Source organism: Hyla sarda, chromosome 3, assembly GCF_029499605.1.
Source record: "Hyla sarda isolate aHylSar1 chromosome 3, aHylSar1.hap1, whole genome shotgun sequence".
NCBI classification, from domain to species: domain Eukaryota; kingdom Metazoa; phylum Chordata; class Amphibia; order Anura; family Hylidae; genus Hyla; species Hyla sarda.
In genome coordinates, this window is record NC_079191.1 from 179,800,184 (window position 1) to 179,817,134 (window position 16,951).

At 40.8% G+C, this 16,951-nt stretch overlaps 1 protein-coding gene across 2 annotated transcripts in view; it reads right to left on the reverse strand.

Moving 5' to 3' along the window:
• Window positions 1-947: 947 nt before the first annotated feature.
• Window positions 948-16,951, reverse strand: part of CLCN2 (chloride voltage-gated channel 2) — a 189,884-nt gene continuing 173,880 nt past the window's right edge. Inside the window, exons 17-24 of one of the 2 annotated variants that reach the window (XM_056565666.1) lie at window positions 10,811-10,956; window positions 7,913-8,021; window positions 7,764-7,834; window positions 7,496-7,558; window positions 7,015-7,056; window positions 5,760-5,864; window positions 5,195-5,281; window positions 948-3,577 (exon numbers count right to left, since the gene is read on the reverse strand). In XM_056565666.1, the coding sequence (XP_056421641.1) occupies window positions 3,389-3,577; window positions 5,195-5,281; window positions 5,760-5,864; window positions 7,015-7,056; window positions 7,496-7,558; window positions 7,764-7,834; window positions 7,913-8,021; window positions 10,811-10,956 (812 nt within the window). In that variant the 3' untranslated portion in view covers window positions 948-3,388. The remainder of the gene's footprint in view (window positions 3,578-5,194; window positions 5,282-5,759; window positions 5,865-7,014; window positions 7,057-7,495; window positions 7,559-7,763; window positions 7,835-7,912; window positions 8,022-10,810; window positions 10,957-16,951) is intronic. The other variant, XM_056565667.1, reaches the window with a different exon arrangement.

Genomic DNA, 16,951 nt, shown 5'->3' on the forward strand with positions numbered 1-16,951 from the left:
TCACTCACCTGTCCCACGCACTCCAGACCGTCCTCTTCAGGATCCCTTGCATGGCTGTTGCTCTCCTTCGTCGTCATCACGTCGCTGCGCACACCGTCCCGTCAACGGTGAGTATAGCTTCCTATACTTATCATTGCACGTATCCCTCAACATACGATGGTTTCAACTAACGATGGTTCATTTGGAACGAATTACCATCGTATGTTGAGTGATCACTGTATAGACAAATAGGTCTATGGTTAAACTTGCCTCTCCATAATCTGTATAAAATAGATGACAAAGTAACGCTGCACAACTATAAACAAAGCCTCCCTGACAAAGAAGACTGTTGTCTTTTAAATGAATTGAAAGTTGCTATTCGCTTCTGCAAACCCCATCAATGGGTGACATCTGAACGCTGACTTGCAAGAGGCAGAGAAAGCCAGAGTGAGGCGCCACTGGCTGGTGCTCTCCTTGCGCTTGTGCAATAACTTACACTGAACAGAGATAACAAAAGAAGGCAGGTTGTGCCTGTGCCACTTATTCCTCTTGACAGGTACACACAGACCCTAGCAAGAAACATAGGGTGAGCCGGTTGAGGATTTTTTTTAATATTAACCCATGCACTTCTAAGAAATATTTTACTGTTACACAGATTGTGGAGATTGAAAAATAAGTGCATATGAGTGCAGCTGGAATTGCTATGCATTTTATCATGTTGACTATGGCGGCTTTGACCAAATGTTCTCTTTAGTGGATTATGTACTTTTAAACTCTACAACAGTAAATACATAAAGTTATGTTTGATTTTGAGTACGTAAAGGAAAAAGAACAAAGAGTTACCACTTTTTATATTTATGTTGATTTGTTAAGAAGAATTTTTAGCATGCATTTAATTTATATATAGACTATGCATCTTAGTGATAAACTACATTCTTTATAATAAATGCATTTCTTTGTGTAATATGCCACCAGCATATTTTAGTTTGTTCTTTAACTGGTTACAGTTTACAGGGTACTGTATATCATAAAGCAGCAAGGTGTGGGAGGGACAGGCTTTCTAACAGTGTATTGAAAAGGTTGCCCCATTACACCTTACCCCTAAATTACAGTGGCACCAATTACAACAGACTGCTATTAATATTGCAATAATTAATATATCATTAAAATACTGACATAAAAGTACCTTAGGTTTAAACAATACAGCTGAGAGTGTCCTAACCACGTTTGTCCAACAGTTTCTTTCTTATTTTTCATATCAATAAATAAAATACTTTACGTTAGTGTTTTTTTTATTATGAAAGATAAAAATATTTGCTTTATTCACATTCAGAGCCATCACAATGGAAACAGCTCCTATGGCACCATTACAATGTGTGCAACAGTCACAATTTGTCTTAAAGCTGAGTCATAGTCATTAGGCAACCTATGGATATCCTACATTGGTCTCTAGTCTAAGCTGATTGGCTACTTTATTGGAGAGACACAAATCTGGTAGCATGTTGGGCCTCCTTTGACCTTTAGAACGGCAGCAATTCATCATACTATAAATTTTAGTAAGCATTCGACAGGAAGGTTGGCCCAAGTGGACAGGATACCTCTTCATAGATGCTACAAGTTGGATGGAAGTAATGACATGCCCTATTCTACCTTCTCCCAAATGGTTTTTAAGATTAAGAGCTGGAGTCTGTGAAAATAAGAGAAGCAAGGAAAACTCTCTGTCATGTTAGAGGAACCAATCCAACACTATACAACCCTCATGGCATGTCAAATCCATATGTGTCAAAGCACCCACGGTGTGCCCAGAAAACATTAACTACACTATTACACCTCCAATTCACTAGCCTGAATGATTGTCATGTGACTGGATGGGTTCATTGTTGCTGTTTGCACCAAATTCTGACCTTCCCATTAGCATTGTGCAACAGAAATCTGAATTAATCTAAGCAGACAATGTTTTTCCATTGTTTAGTGATTCAATTTTGCTCTTTCTTGCCCACTGGAGTCTTATCGATCTGGCACTCAACCTGGTCATCTACTGTAATAGTTCATGACTAGGAATTGTGTATTCAGATACCATTGTAGCACCAAGTATGGAGTTGTATTTGGCTGCAGTCTGATGACTATGCACTACCTGTTTACCAGAACAATTCTAGACATCCTATTGTGACCCTTTAATCAACGTTTATCCACATGATCCTTTTTTGCTGGATGCTTTTCCTTGATCACACTTTTCTTGATATACTCTTGACACTGCTGCATGAGAAAACCTCACATGGTTGTTTTTAATATACTGGCCCTGGATAGTCTAGCACCATGCCATGGTTCAAGTCTCTGACATTACTTGATTTTCATATTCTAATGTCGATTCCTACTACAAATAACCTTAGAAAATGCACTCACTTTGTTTTATACTGCACTCCAGGATCATGTGTAATTCCCATGAAGGGAATCTCCAATCGTGAAGGGCAAGTCTCTAATAAAGTGACCATTTAGTGCGTGTGACAACAGGTCTATAAATGAGGTAGATTAGATACTGGTGGTGCTAGGAGGTTAACTGAAAAACTGGTATCAGTGTCACAGTACTAACCTGTTGCTACAGCTGGTAGTGTGGGTGACACTGATGATAATGATGCTTACCTGTCCCTGATCTGTGGTCCTGTTAACGGGCAAAGATTCCAGACATTACTGCTGCTGCTTCCCCAAGCCTGCTCGTAGTGGGGCCCAGCAGAGAAGCAGTGGTGATGTCAGGAAGCTCTGCCCATGCCCCAAGCCTACTGCCCGAGTGAGAAGGGTAACGGGAGAATGGGACCATGGATCGAGGATAAGCAGGTTATTAACAGTGTCACCTGTACTACCTGCCTGTACCAACAGGGTAGTGTGGTAAAAACTGATGACAGTTTTCCTTTAAGGTCTAATTTACACAGTGCAGTTTTTAAATGTGTTTTCTATAGCCAAACTCAGGAGATAGAACATTGTACAAACACAATATTAATTTATTTTAATGGCACATAAAATTAGTGGCAGCGTTAACCTTTATGTCCAGCTGTCACAACATGTCACAACTGAAAATTAAAAAGTATGACTACTGATTTATGGCAGTCCAGTCTTTCAAGTCAGTAGATTATCACGCCTGTCCCAGATTGCACCCAGTTCCAGTGATCATCACAAGCTCATTGTTCACATTATTAAGAAGGTGCAGGGAACTTCTAGAAGGAAGGCCATTAAAGGCTGCGTTAAAAAAATAACCCAACTCCTGCTTTTCCCCTGGAGTTGGAATGGAAGACTCATGATTCAAATGTTCAGCTTGTGCATTTAGGGTTTTCTGTATGAAACAGATGGAAGTGCTGATATAAAATCGCAGAATCCTCCAGGTGGATGTTGGCTGATGAATGACTTATGATTAAGGTCACTTGTCATCACTATCAGAGGGACTGGATTCACGAGGTAGTAGGTGCCGACGGCTTCTTTCCCACAGTTTATTAACATTGGCAGTCTCTGTCTCACTACTACTTGTGAAACTGTCTCTGAAGCTGGCCAAAGGAGGACGCACTTTAGCACCTTTAGCAGTCACTGAGCCTTCAATAGCTTTGCGAAGCTTAAAGAAACAAAAAAAAACAGACCTAATGTGTTACAGTCTATTAAAAACATAATTTAAAAAGGTTTTCTTTTGTGTGCACACTCAAAATAGTATAAAAGAGACAAATTAGAGAAGGGGCTACAAGTTGCACCTCTGGTTTCAACCATTACTTTAGTTTCTCTATCAACATCATTTTAAATGGGCATAAGTGCTATAAGTAAAACGAGAATTTTAACCAAAGTGTTTCTGCATTATCCCAGTACAGATCCTGCTACAAGCAATAGGTTGGTTGTAGGATGATTGCAGTTTTGTTACAGTATGTAATTGACATTACAGTGCATTGTATATTCTTATATACCTTTTACATGTGCTTATGTTGTATAATGTAATATTTTGTCATCTAGTGGTGGCATTGTACACTGGTAATGAGAAAGGCCCCCATCCCACACATGACTCCTTAGCCATATTATTGTAGAAGGTTCTAGTGTGTGTGGGAGTGTTTTTTTTTTCAGTTCAGTTGAGTTAGCCTAGAGAATTCAGGAGGGAGTGTAGAGTATAGGTCCCCCTCACAAAGGTCTAAAATCTGGCAACTCTACCAATGAACACTTTATGCTAACACTACAGCTCCTGCGAAGAACTTATAAAGCCTGAATTAGTCACAAGGAGATCTGTTAGAGACTGAGATGTGTGTACATGAGTATTTCAAAGGTTATCTGGGATCTGAAAGGATTTCAGGCGAGGCCCAGAGATCTCATGGCTACCAAGTCACATATTTCCCCTAACACCTGTATCCCACAGAGGACAATGCAGCTCAAGCATCTTTAGTATGTTTAATCCACTTGGAGCCCACCAGTAAATATCCCCTCAGTAAGTTATTTCAGGACTTATCCCAACACTTAAAGGGGTACTTTGGCCCTAAGACATCTTATCCCCTATCCAAAGGATAGGGGATAAGAGGTCTGTTCATGGGGGTCCTGCCACTGGGGACCCCCGCAATCTCTCATGCAGACACAAAGTGATCATCGCTTCAGGCAGAAGAAACAGGTGGGTGCTGCATGAGAGATTGCAGGGGTCCCCAGCAGGGGGACCCCCATGAACAGACATCTTATCCTTTATCCTTTGGATAGGGGGATAAGATGTTTTAGGGCCGGAGTACTCCTTTAAGAACAGAGAGGAGAGAATAAGCTGTCACAGACCCAATACATATTCTACTACTTTGACTAAGGAGTACCTCTTCATTCCAGCTTCTAAACTGCTGTAATAACTTAAAGAGACAGTACCTCTAATTGCTCTGGAAAATGCATTGCCAATGCTTCCTAAAAGACTCACGTTTATTGCATTCAAGTGCCCAGCTGCATTGCTGCAGTCAACTGTCAAGGGTCCCTCATGTCCCAACCCCATCATCAGTTCCTCCCCATTTTACAATGCTGACCTAGAGAAGTGTGAAAGCACTGTGCACCCACTGTTGCCCCTGTGACAGCAACCTTGGTGAGTGTAAACACTACTACAATTATCCTGCTTAGATAATCCAATGGTTCCCAAGTCACAAGACACTTAACCCCCAGGTTGCCACACTGCTTTAATACATAACATATAGACAAAATGCCTCTTTCACAGCAATTTGGTAGCAATTACCTCTCTCAATGTAACCATCCCAATGAGTCTGCCTATGGAGGTGACATAAGCATGGTCCATCCCAAGCAAGGAAAACACTGTGTGTGCCTGAGAAGAGAATGTACATGGTAAGGAAAGAAAACCGAAATAATATGAGTTGTATTCACCAACTTGACAGTAACAAAAGTACAATTAAGTGTAATCAAGTGTTTCTTCTGTGCCCCCATCCGCCACCCCCACCAAAAAAAAAAAAAATCAAAATTCTTCATTAAAGCACTCTGCCCCCTAGGGGATAAGATGTCTGGTTGCTGGGGTCCTGCCGCTGGGACCCCTCCAATCTCCGTGCAGCACCAGCCATCCTAAACAGTATGTTGAGAACACTGGGTCCCCGCGGCAGGTGACGTGACATCACGCCATGCCCCTTATATTCATAGGGGATATGATGTCTAAGGGCAGAGAACCCTTTTAACAAACCAAGAAGCATTTAAATACTTTGTGATTTTAAGGAAGACATTTTCTTAAATGCTTTGATATAATTGTCAAATAAATATTAGATTAGATAGATAGATAGATTGATAGATAGTACTTTATGTAGAGATGTTCTTTCCACCAATTGGAATGGTGCTGGGTCAATTTTGCAGTTGTTGAAACTGATTGTTTCATCCAGCTGAAGCTCTTCCCATTCCAAAATCTAATGAAAATAAAGAGACATTTTCACAATTATACCACCTCAGCTTGTGCAGGCTTCCTCTATGCCATTCTCACTGTCAGAATCTATTCACACGTACAGCATCCCGTCCATATTTCATACACAGTATTTCAAGCTGCAGATTTTATGCTGCAGATTTCGATGTTTGATGTAAACTAAATGACTAAACACCGCTTCAAATCCTGTGCATCAAATATTTATTGCAATATTCATTCAATATTAATACATTTCTAGAAGAAAAATGGTGACATGTCCTCTTTACAACAAGACTACAAAAGTGTGAAGGCAGTTCATCCTTAAAGCAATTTAATAATAAAAAAAAAAAGCATCAATCTCACAGTATGATGACCATTATGGTCCAAGTCCTGCTTGTGGCCTATGTTACAAGGTCCTAAATGGTAAATGGGCCCTTATGGTGTAATATTTACCAAGGAATTTCAGAGCTTAATTTTGCCCAGGAATCCTACTGCATAAAGATAACGTTGGTGTGAATGGGTTTTCCGTTGACCCATTCACTGATGAATTTTCATGTTCATTCTTTCAATGAAATTCTCACTCCAAGAGAGCAAATGGGGTTGCAACAAATATACGCAAAAAAAACAAAAACGCACGTGCGACATAAACTGCGACATAATAATAAATAACAGGTGAAAGCCCAGAGTCGGGTAGGAATACACAGTACAAACACAACTAGACTTTCTAAGTAAATCAGGGCCATAAAGTTTGTAATTAAAATTCCCAAAGAAATGGAGTTATATAAACATTTGTGCTTTTTTCCTAGTCTTGTTTTAGTCTTTCTGTTTTACAATTGCTCTGTATGCATGACAGTTTTTACTTTATTTTGGCATTCTATTCATGAACCACATAAAACTGTTTTATACATTCCCCTCTTGAAGCACTGCATGCAATTCTTGGAGAACTGATAAGAGTATCTTAGTTATAGGAAAAATGCACTTTGTAAAAGTAAATAAATAAACTAATAATTAATATGGTTCTGTGGCTCCAATTTACAGTATAAAGAAGGGAAGGAGAAGGGGGGATGTCATATGACACAGCCCTAAGACTCTTGCTGCAGTAATAGAAGAGAAGACACAAACATCTCAGTGGAGTAACAAATCAATTGCAGACTCACCTGTGATTGTGTCATTGTATCTATCTCATCCATGTCTTCTCCCTGAAACACAACATCTATTTCACTTTGGGTCACTGGGGGCCATCACGTTAATTATAGAAGGAGGTAAATTGACTGAACATTGCTCTTCCTTAGAGGATTTCATAAGAATTAGAAATGTCTTTGATTTGATCTATTACCTTAGTGATGCAGACAGCTTGTGCACAGATTAACAAGCACATAGGGGAAATTTATCAAAACCTGTCTAGAGGAAACGTTGCTGAGTTGCCCATAGCAACCAATCAGATCACTTCTTTCATTTTTGAAAAGGTCTCTGAGAAATGAAAGAAGCCATCTGATTGGTTGCTATGGGCTAATCAGAAACTATTCCTCTAGACAGGTTTTGATAAATCTCCCTCATAATGTATATAGCAGAATTTGCTGTAGATTAGTGGCAATGTGATGTGGAAGCACATGGTACAGATTAGCTCTCTTTACTTACCTTCGCACACAGCCGTATCCGTTTGGACTTAACCTTTGAGGGAGATGCAGGATTCCTGGCAGACTTATGTTAGCAACAACACAGAAAACAAATTTGAGCACTGCATGGTGAGTAACAATAGAGCGAAAGGGCAAACAAGAGGATTGTTAGTAGGTGAGTAATAAAGACAAGCAGTGAGGGAAATGCATAGTAATGTGAAAAAATGCACTACACAAAACATACCCAAGAAGTAAGATGAGAATAACTGTACAGTATAGATGCTCCTTACCTCCATGTTTTCACTAAAGTCTTTGGCACAGAATATATTTTTCAAGGCAGCTACGGAATGATCGGACTCATCTGAAAGTAATAGAGAACAGATCTTCCACTGCTCTTTTCTGCATGTAAATCAGATGCATACTGAGTCTCCTTTAGTACCTTGGGAATGTTCCGTCAGACTACTCTGGTTACGTTTCAGTGCTGGTTTAAGAGGTTTCTGACTTTCCGCTACTCGAGGTGGACAAAATGTGGACTCCTCTGTTTCTATCTAAAGAAAAATAACAGCACTTAAATATAGGACTCCACAAACATAAGAAAGGAAAGGTGCTTGTATAGCACATATGAATCCAAAGACATTCACCACTGACATTTATCACATGGTTTGGTCAAATGGCCTCACGCATGAAGTTGTGTAGAACAAAACCATAATATGGCGCATGTACCAGAGGGCCTGAAATCTGTGCACTGACTTCAGTGTCACAGCAGCTGCACACAGTCTAAGACACGGCCAACCTATGTGATCAGTGGGGTCCGACAAGGTGCCAGCTGTCATGTGCTAGGGGGAGACAGCGGGATGGGTGTGTGTGCTTCCTGCCCATCCACGCTGTGCCTCCCGAGAAGGTCACCTGCGACATCTTCCTAACATACAAACCAGTGAACATTAGCTGGATAAAGCTCCCTAGTCCACCTGTTCCGGACCCCTACACCCGGTTGAATAAAACTTTCCCTGTTTGCAGCACATCTACTGTGGGTGAGTGTGTTTTTTTTTTCCTCTACAAATGTAGAGGTTAGCTGTAAGGCTGCATTCACATCTCGTTTTTTACATACGGGTGCCGGATCCGGCTGGGGGAGGGGCAAACCGGGCGCTCCCGTACCCCAGCTGGAACAGCCCGTTACTCCATTTACTTTAATGAGCCGACCGGAGTCTGACGGTGACTCCGGTTGGCTCAGTTATGACCCGCATGCGGTTTCCTGACCGGACCTAAAACCGTAGTATACTACAGTTTTAGGTCCGGTCCAAAACCGGATACGGGTCAAAACTGAGCCGACCGGAGTCACCGTTTGACTTCGGTTGGCTCATTAAAGTAACGGGCTGATCCGGCAAGGGTACGGGAGCGCCCGGTTTTCCCCTCCCCCAGCCGGATCCGGCACCCGTATGTAAAAAACGAGATGTGAATGCAGCCTAAATTGATGAAAAAAACGCAAAATTCTTTTTCCACTTTGTGTTTTTTAATTAAATTTTTTTTTAAATCCTTTTGGCGTTTTTTCACTCTTTTTCAGCTCCTTGGCGGTTTTGCTAAATCGAAGCATGTTGAGCCTATGACGTTTTTTCCCCTGAAATCGTGGCGTTTTTCTCCCATAGAAGTCTATAGGAGTAAAAAAACACCAAGAAAAACGCCATGTGGGTTTTAACTTTGGTGTTTTTGCATGCGGTTTTTATTCTTTTTTGGACTTTAGCGATCCAAAAAAGTGATGGAGATACTTTTTTTTTTTTTATAAAATTTCGTAGGGTACCATTAAAAAATAAAAATAGATACAGTAGTGATGGAAAAAATTGTATTCAACAAAGTTTATCTTTTTTATAACAAAACTTTTATAAATTTTTAAACAGGAATCGATTAATGTGTGCGGGCAGGGCCCTAAAAATGTAGCCGACAATAATAAAAATGTAGTGTGTGTGTTTTTTTAACTTTTTATTCTTTATTTTTTTTTAGGTAGTACTACTACTTCCAGCATGGAACACACTGTTCCATGATGGGAGTAGTAGTACCTGTACTAATTGACAGATCACCCTGGTCTGTTGCGATCCTTCTGTATAATTTATAGATGCAGCCGGCCGCTTTTCTATGGTCCCCTGCACTGCCATATACATACACCTATTCATATTTCCCGCAGAGAGCTGTGATTGGCCAGATGGTTCCAGCCAATCACAACACTCTGTGGGAAATATAAATAGGTGTATATATACGGCAGTGCAGGGGACCATAGAAGAATGGCAGGCTGCATCTATACATTATACAGGAGGATCACAGCGGGTGTCAGAAGTGACATCCGCTGTGATCTTTCCTTAACTGCAGGTACTACTACTCCAAACATGGAGCACACTATTTTCAATGCTGGGAGCTGTAGTACCTGCATTAATAGACAGATCGCAAAAGGTGCCAGAAGTTACAGTCGCTGCGATTTGTCCATTAATACAGGTACTACAGCTCCCAGCATGGAGCAGAGTGTGCTCCATGTTGGGAGTAGTATTACCTGCACTTAAGGACAGATCACAGCGGATGTCACTACTGACACTCGATGCGATCGTCCTATTTATTGCAGAGATGCGGAGCGGCTTTCTCGTGCGCTCGCATCTCTGCACTATACTGCGGCCAGTGATGTGAATAGAACATCACTCATTCATATTTCCCTCTGAGAGCTGTGATTGGCTGCAACCATCCGGCCAATCCCCACTCTGGGCGGAAAATATGAATGAGTGATGTTTTCTATTCACATCACTGGCCGGAGTACAGAGCAGAGATGCGAGCGCTGTATAGAGTTGCTCCGCATCTTTGCTATATTATGGATGATCGCATCGGGCGATATGTCTATTAGTACAGGTACTACTACTCCCATCACGGAACAGTCTGTTCCATGCTGGGAGTAGTAGTACTACCTAAAACATTTTAAAAATAGAGAGAAAAAAAGTGAAACACACACACACACACACTTTATTAAAAATTTATTTTAAATACATTTTTCCCATCCCTACTGCATCCTTTTTTTTGGTACCCAACAAATTTTGAAAAAAACGCCAAAAGGGGCCAAAAATGCAATTTCCACTCAAATGCAAAAATGCCAGAAAAAACGCCAGACGCAGGAAATTGCACTGGCATTTTTCTGTGAAGTGGAATCCTAGCCTAATAGTGGCACAGTTTAGAGCATTCACAATCAAATATGCATAGGTTTAGATACCGTAACTTCTTTACTAAATGTTTATTCCTGTAGCACATTAGTAAAAATAAAGGCGAAAACCCCCAATAAGCACTGACAATGTAAAATGCATCTTTTCACCTGAAACCGCACACTGTTCTCTGTTTCTTTCCTTCCCCCATTCTCTTTCTCTCTGAGCTGCTGCAGGCGGCGTTTTCTGCTGAGCTGAAACCGCAGCAAAGATACCAGCTGAGCGCAGTCAATGGAGCCCAGCAACACCATGGACTCTGGAGAAAGAGACAATCACGTCATCAATATTTCATTACTCCCTCTTTCACTGCACACACTTTCATATCCTTAATATTAATGATGTAGGATAAAAACATAGACTGGCCAGAGAAAGGCAATGATTTAGGTTCACAATATCTGGGACACAAGGACAACAAAAGTGTCCTGGAACCGCGTAAAATCATTGGAAACATAGAAAATGCATCACAGGTAAGCTATTGCATATCACTCATTAAAGGGGGTCCTTGTTTCAGATCCTCATAGGTAACAGCTAAATGAAGAGGGTTACAACAAGGGGGTACCTTGTGATCAACTTATTTTCAAAGTAACTCTCTAACAAGGAATTTTTCTAAATTAGAAAAACCCTTTATATATATATATATATATATATATATATATATATATACACATATACATACACATGTATAGTAAATTTGAGTAGCCATATTGGTCCAGTAAATTCTGTTAGTCCATTAAAAAAGGTATTACAAGATGTTGCAACATTTTTTGATTTGCATCTCTCTCTCTAACAAATACCGTATTTATCGGGGTATACCACGCACCGGCCTATAACACGCACCCTCATTTTAACAAGGATATTTGGGTAAAAAAAGTTTTTTATCCAAATATCCATGGTAAAATGAGGGTGCGTGTGTGCGCGTGTATACCCCGATACACCCCCAGGAAAGGCAGGGGGAGAGAGGCCGTCGCTGCCCGCTTCTCTCCCCCTGCCTTTCCTGGGGTCTAGAGCCCTGCTGCCGGCCCTTCTCTCCCCCTGCTGCAGGCCTCCGGCACGCGTCCCCTGCGTCGTTGCTATGCACGGTGCGGCGCACTGACGTCATGCGCCGCACCGTGCAGCGCATAGCAACGACGCCGGGGACGCACGCCGGAGGCCTGCAGCAGCGCGGACCCGACCCACGTAATTATGCCACCGGGGATGGGGGGAGGCAACGGGGCAGCGGCGCCGGCAATGGGTGCCGCTGCCCTTTCTCTCCCCCTGGCTGTCGGCGCCGCTTCTCTCCCCCTGGCTATCGGCGCCGGCAATGGAGCGCCGGCACCGATAGTCAGGGGGACAGAACGGGCAGCGGCGCCGATAGCCAGGGTGAGAGAAGCGGGCAGCGACGGCCTCTCTCCCCCTGCCTTACCTGGGGGTGTGTCGGCGTATAACACGCACATAGACTTTAGGCAAAAAATTTTAGCCTAAAAAGTGCGTGTTATACGCCGATTAATACGGTATATATATATATATATATATATATATATACACACACACACACACAAACTACAGGGATGTGGAATTCCTATCGCCCAACTAAGGGCCTGAAAAATTCACCTGCCCGGAGCCGGGCAGGTGAATTTATCAGGCCCTTAACCCTGCTTCGGGCAAGCAGGGCGGATCTGAAAGCCTCCGACAAGCACGGCGGCGCTCAGAGGGGTGTATGGAGCGGGCTCCGGACTCCTGCCCGCTTCATACTCTGCAGCCCCCGGCCGTTTTCAGTAGCTGGGGGTGGCAGCTAATAGCCAGCACACAGCTTGCTATTAACTGTTTAGATAGCTGCTGTCAAAGCTGACAGTGGCATCTAAAGGGACATGTGGATGCTTCCTGGTGGGCTAGTGAGGTTGATCGACCCCCCCCCCCACAGCGCGATACACTATAAAGGTAGTAGTTCTATGGACCTCCATTGATCTGTGTGAGGAATCTAATGACTCCTCCTAAAAGTCCCCTAAGGGACTAATAAAGTGTACAACAACAAAAAATGTTTCAATAAAAGTTTAAAAGACACACATTAACCCCTTCCATTTTAAAAGTTCAAATCACCCCCTTTTCCTATATAAAAACATATAAACATAATAAAAATAAACATATTTGGTATTGTTTTGTGCGCAATTGTACAAACTATTAAAATATAACATTATGTATCCCGTACGGTAAATAACAAATGTAAAAAAAAATACCAAACCACAGAATTGCAATTTTTATAATATCCCAGAAAAAAAGTTACAAGCGGTTAAAAAGTGAGATCAATACCAAAATGGTACAGATACAAAAAAACTGATTATGGCACAAAAAATTAGCCCTCATACAGCCTCGTATGCAAAAAAAAAAAAAAAAAAAAAAAAAAAGAAAAGAAAAAAGCTACACAGGTCAGAAAATGGCAATAAATTTTTTTTTCAGTTCAGAATTTTTTTTAAAGAAGTTAAACATGAGGGAAACTATACAAATCTGGTATTGCTGTAATCAGGACGACCTAAAGTATCAAAATAACATGTTACCTCAACCACAAGATAAATAGTGTAAAAAGAAAACCACCAAATTTGCTAAATTAACTTTTACTATTTCAATTTCACTTCACCAATATATTTTTTGGGGGGTTTGGAGAATATGTTATGGAAGAATGAAAAGGTATCATTATAGCAGGTAGTTTTGGCTATTATAGAGTGAGGAGGAAAAAACAAGAATGTAAAAGCGAAAATTGGCCCGGACAAGTGGATCGTCATGAGGGACAAGTAGATTTTGCTCCGTTTTAGTCCCGTGGACAAGTAGTTTTTTATAAAATTTCCACACCCCTGCACTGATATACATATGGATTTAACCCATCCTCAAAGTTGCTATATATGCTGTATTACCTGCATATAAAGTAAAAGATTCTTGGCAGTGTCACTGGGGTCTGTCACGTCACATCTATTGTCAGAGGTATACAGAAGTGTGCTGTGACATACTCAAATGTGTCCTTGTGGCATGGGTTTGGCAGGTTAGCTGGATAGTTCTTATCGGCTGTATATGATAATATAGGCCTTTGTGCTTTTTAATACCACCAACTATAGTTAATTGAAAGGTCTTAAATGGCCATAGTCAGATATAAAAACATTTAATATGTTGTACATCTTGGCAAAACAATAGTTTTTCTAATATACTTCTGTAAAAAAATTTTATTAAAGAAAACTGTCTTTGAAAATACCACCACTCGGGGTCCCCATACCTCCTGGGACACTGATTAGTCCTACAGCAGCATGAGCGTGTCCAAGGGTCATGGACACGAGATGGCTGATTGACAAGGCTGCAAGAGGAACACAGCTTGCTGAAACACTGCTGTAACACAGAGCTTTACTGAACATGTGCCTACAGCTGTTGTAAAATTACAACTCCAAGCATGCCTGGACAGTCAAAGGATGTCTGGACATGCTGGGAGTTGTAGTTTTGCAAAAGCTGTAGGCTCACAGCTGAAGACAACACTGCTGCAAAAAAGAGTTATCCAAACACTGTACCTCCAACTATTCTAAAACTACGAGTCCCAGAATTACAGGACTGGCAAAGGATGATACACATGAATGACATAGAAACATATAAAATGTATGCATAAAAATAAAATAGTTTTAGCACTAAACCTTCGCACTAATTTAGTAAGATGTAAGTTATACACTCACCATATTGTCTTTGGTGGTAGAGGACAGGCAATCTCCAATAATCATTGTGTGTGTGATGACCCAAAGTTGCAATATAGTCTTTTTATGGGGGTGGCCCTCTCACGAAAGAGACATAATTATCAGTTGCTGATCCCCTTCCAATGCTATTCCTCATTGCTAAGTGCTTTTTGTTGTCTGTCCCCACAAAATAACTGTCTAAGGCATGTAACCACTGTGGCCAGTTATTGGCTGAGAGGGAATTTTCTATGTGTTGCCACAGAGAACAAAAGGTGCTCAGCAGCAGAGTTTGAAAGCAGGTGAGTACATGTGTTCATATTTCTATTTCCCACCTTGAGAAATTTTGAACATAAAAATATGTATCCAAACAAACCCTTTAATAAACTATACACCCATACAAGTCAACCCCGCCCATACAATAACCATAGGTGGTATTACATTTTTTTTTTTATTCCCCATGGTTACTCCCTTCTTTTCCTAGTTCCAAGATGGCTCCAACATTCATGGTCTCCAAAAAGGCACCCCTCTCATTTTTGGTCTCCAGCAAGATCCCCCTCTAATTTCTAGTCCCTAGCATGGCCCCTATCTCATTCTGTGTTCCTAGCATGGCTTCCCTCTCATCCCACCACAGCTCCAATTACTCTTAAAGCCTCCATACCCATTAGACATGGATCAGTTGATCCTATCAATTGCAGTAGGAGGTGCTGACCGTTTAATGGGGGCCTCCCAACACTCCTCTTATAAATGATGTTAGGAGACATAAACATTGAGCATATTTAATTTAAATTATCTGATCATTTTGTTCTTGGGAGATCACTTACTGCCAAGTGACTCTGGTAGTGGGTACCCCCTCTCCATTCCAAATACATGAACATTTGGTTGAGCTAAGCATTCATGTGTATGTACTAATGGATAATTAAGAGTAGTACACACCTTAGAGAACATGATGTTTTAGGTTTAGGAGCTAGAGTTTATTACTTTACAAAGCATACATTTTTAGTGACAAAAGTCTGAGCCAAAGCATCTGAGTGTTCTATAAATCTAAGAAAAGTTTATAAGAAAAGTTTATATGCCTCTAACTGTGGAAACAAATTTCTTTAAAGTGGTTATCCAGAGGGAGGGTGTTTTTTTTCTTTTTAACAACTTTTCCCATTGCACATAATATGAAAAAAAATTAAATCTTTACTTACCTTCAGTGTTCCCTGTGGTGCCTCTGGTGTCGCAGCCGCTTACCAGAGCAGGACACCAGAGGAACCGCAGGAATGCAAGAGGTAAGTAAAGGTTTCTTTTCTTAACAACATGTACAATGGGTAAAGTTGTACCTCCCCCCCTTCCTGCCGGATAACTCGTTTAATTTTTCTTTTTAAAGCTGGTCAAACATATATACATAAAAATGTGTTGGCTGAATTTGCTAATTACACCAGGGCTGGCCGATCATCTAAGGTGTGTGGTGGCTTCCTGACTTTCCCCCAACAGATTATGTCAAGGGAAAATGTGTAATTTTTTCATTATCTGGGACATAAACCACTACCAGAGTGATCTAGCAACCATTTTCAAGAGTTTCTGGCAATGCTCCCAGTAACCTTTATGCACTTAGTATACAAAAAAAAGCTCAGTTCACACTTCATTTAAGTGCAGAGTTTGTCATCAGTATTATTGGAAAAAACAAAAAATATGGTAAGGTATGTTTTTAATGATTTGATGGTCCTTTTCCATTCGGTTAGAAAATACAAGAATCATGCATCGTAATATTTACCACTGAGTTTGGAAGCTGCTTCTCTATGACATTGTTGTGTATTTATTGAATTTCCCCCTTCAAGCTGTTCAGTACTTTATACTTTACTTATTTGCTTTGAATAGTCATGTTGAAGGTATGACAATGGTTAATAGAGATTTCTACAGAAGCACCATCCATGTGCTACATCTCAACATAAACACGTTGCTGGGAATCACAATGGAGCTCATGGTAAACGGCATATTCTTATTTTACTTCACTCATTTCTTGTTGCTGTGGAAACTAGGCATCTTCAGTTGCTATGGTTATGGAACTGGTTAGGTAAAAGAAAAATGAGGGTGAAACTGGAAATTGGCATTTCCCTGACCACAGAGGTGGTGTGATTGGCAGGATTATATACCATTTCTTCAGACATTTTCTATGGGAATGGTTTTATTTTTTTCATTATCAAATGTATACACTTTATAAAGTTTACAGGAGAAATCAGGTTACAAAGTGAACAGAATGTTCATAGGAACATATATAGTATTATGGATTAGGTACTAGCACAAGTAATGAGACTACTTTAACATTCAGCTAAAGAGGGGAAAAGGGAAAACAGTAGGGATCATGGTATAAAGGTGATTAATAGGGTCATATCATACTTGGAGAATGGACTGAGGACATCCATATGGTGACCAAGTTATCTTAAGCATATCAACTGTGTTGCCCTGCATTGCATTCGGTTCTCATATAGCATAATAACATGTTTATGTGCTTACAGTAGGGAAATTGTCACGATGCCGGCTGGCAGGTAGTGGATCCTCTGTGCCAGAGAGGGATTGGCGAGGACCGCG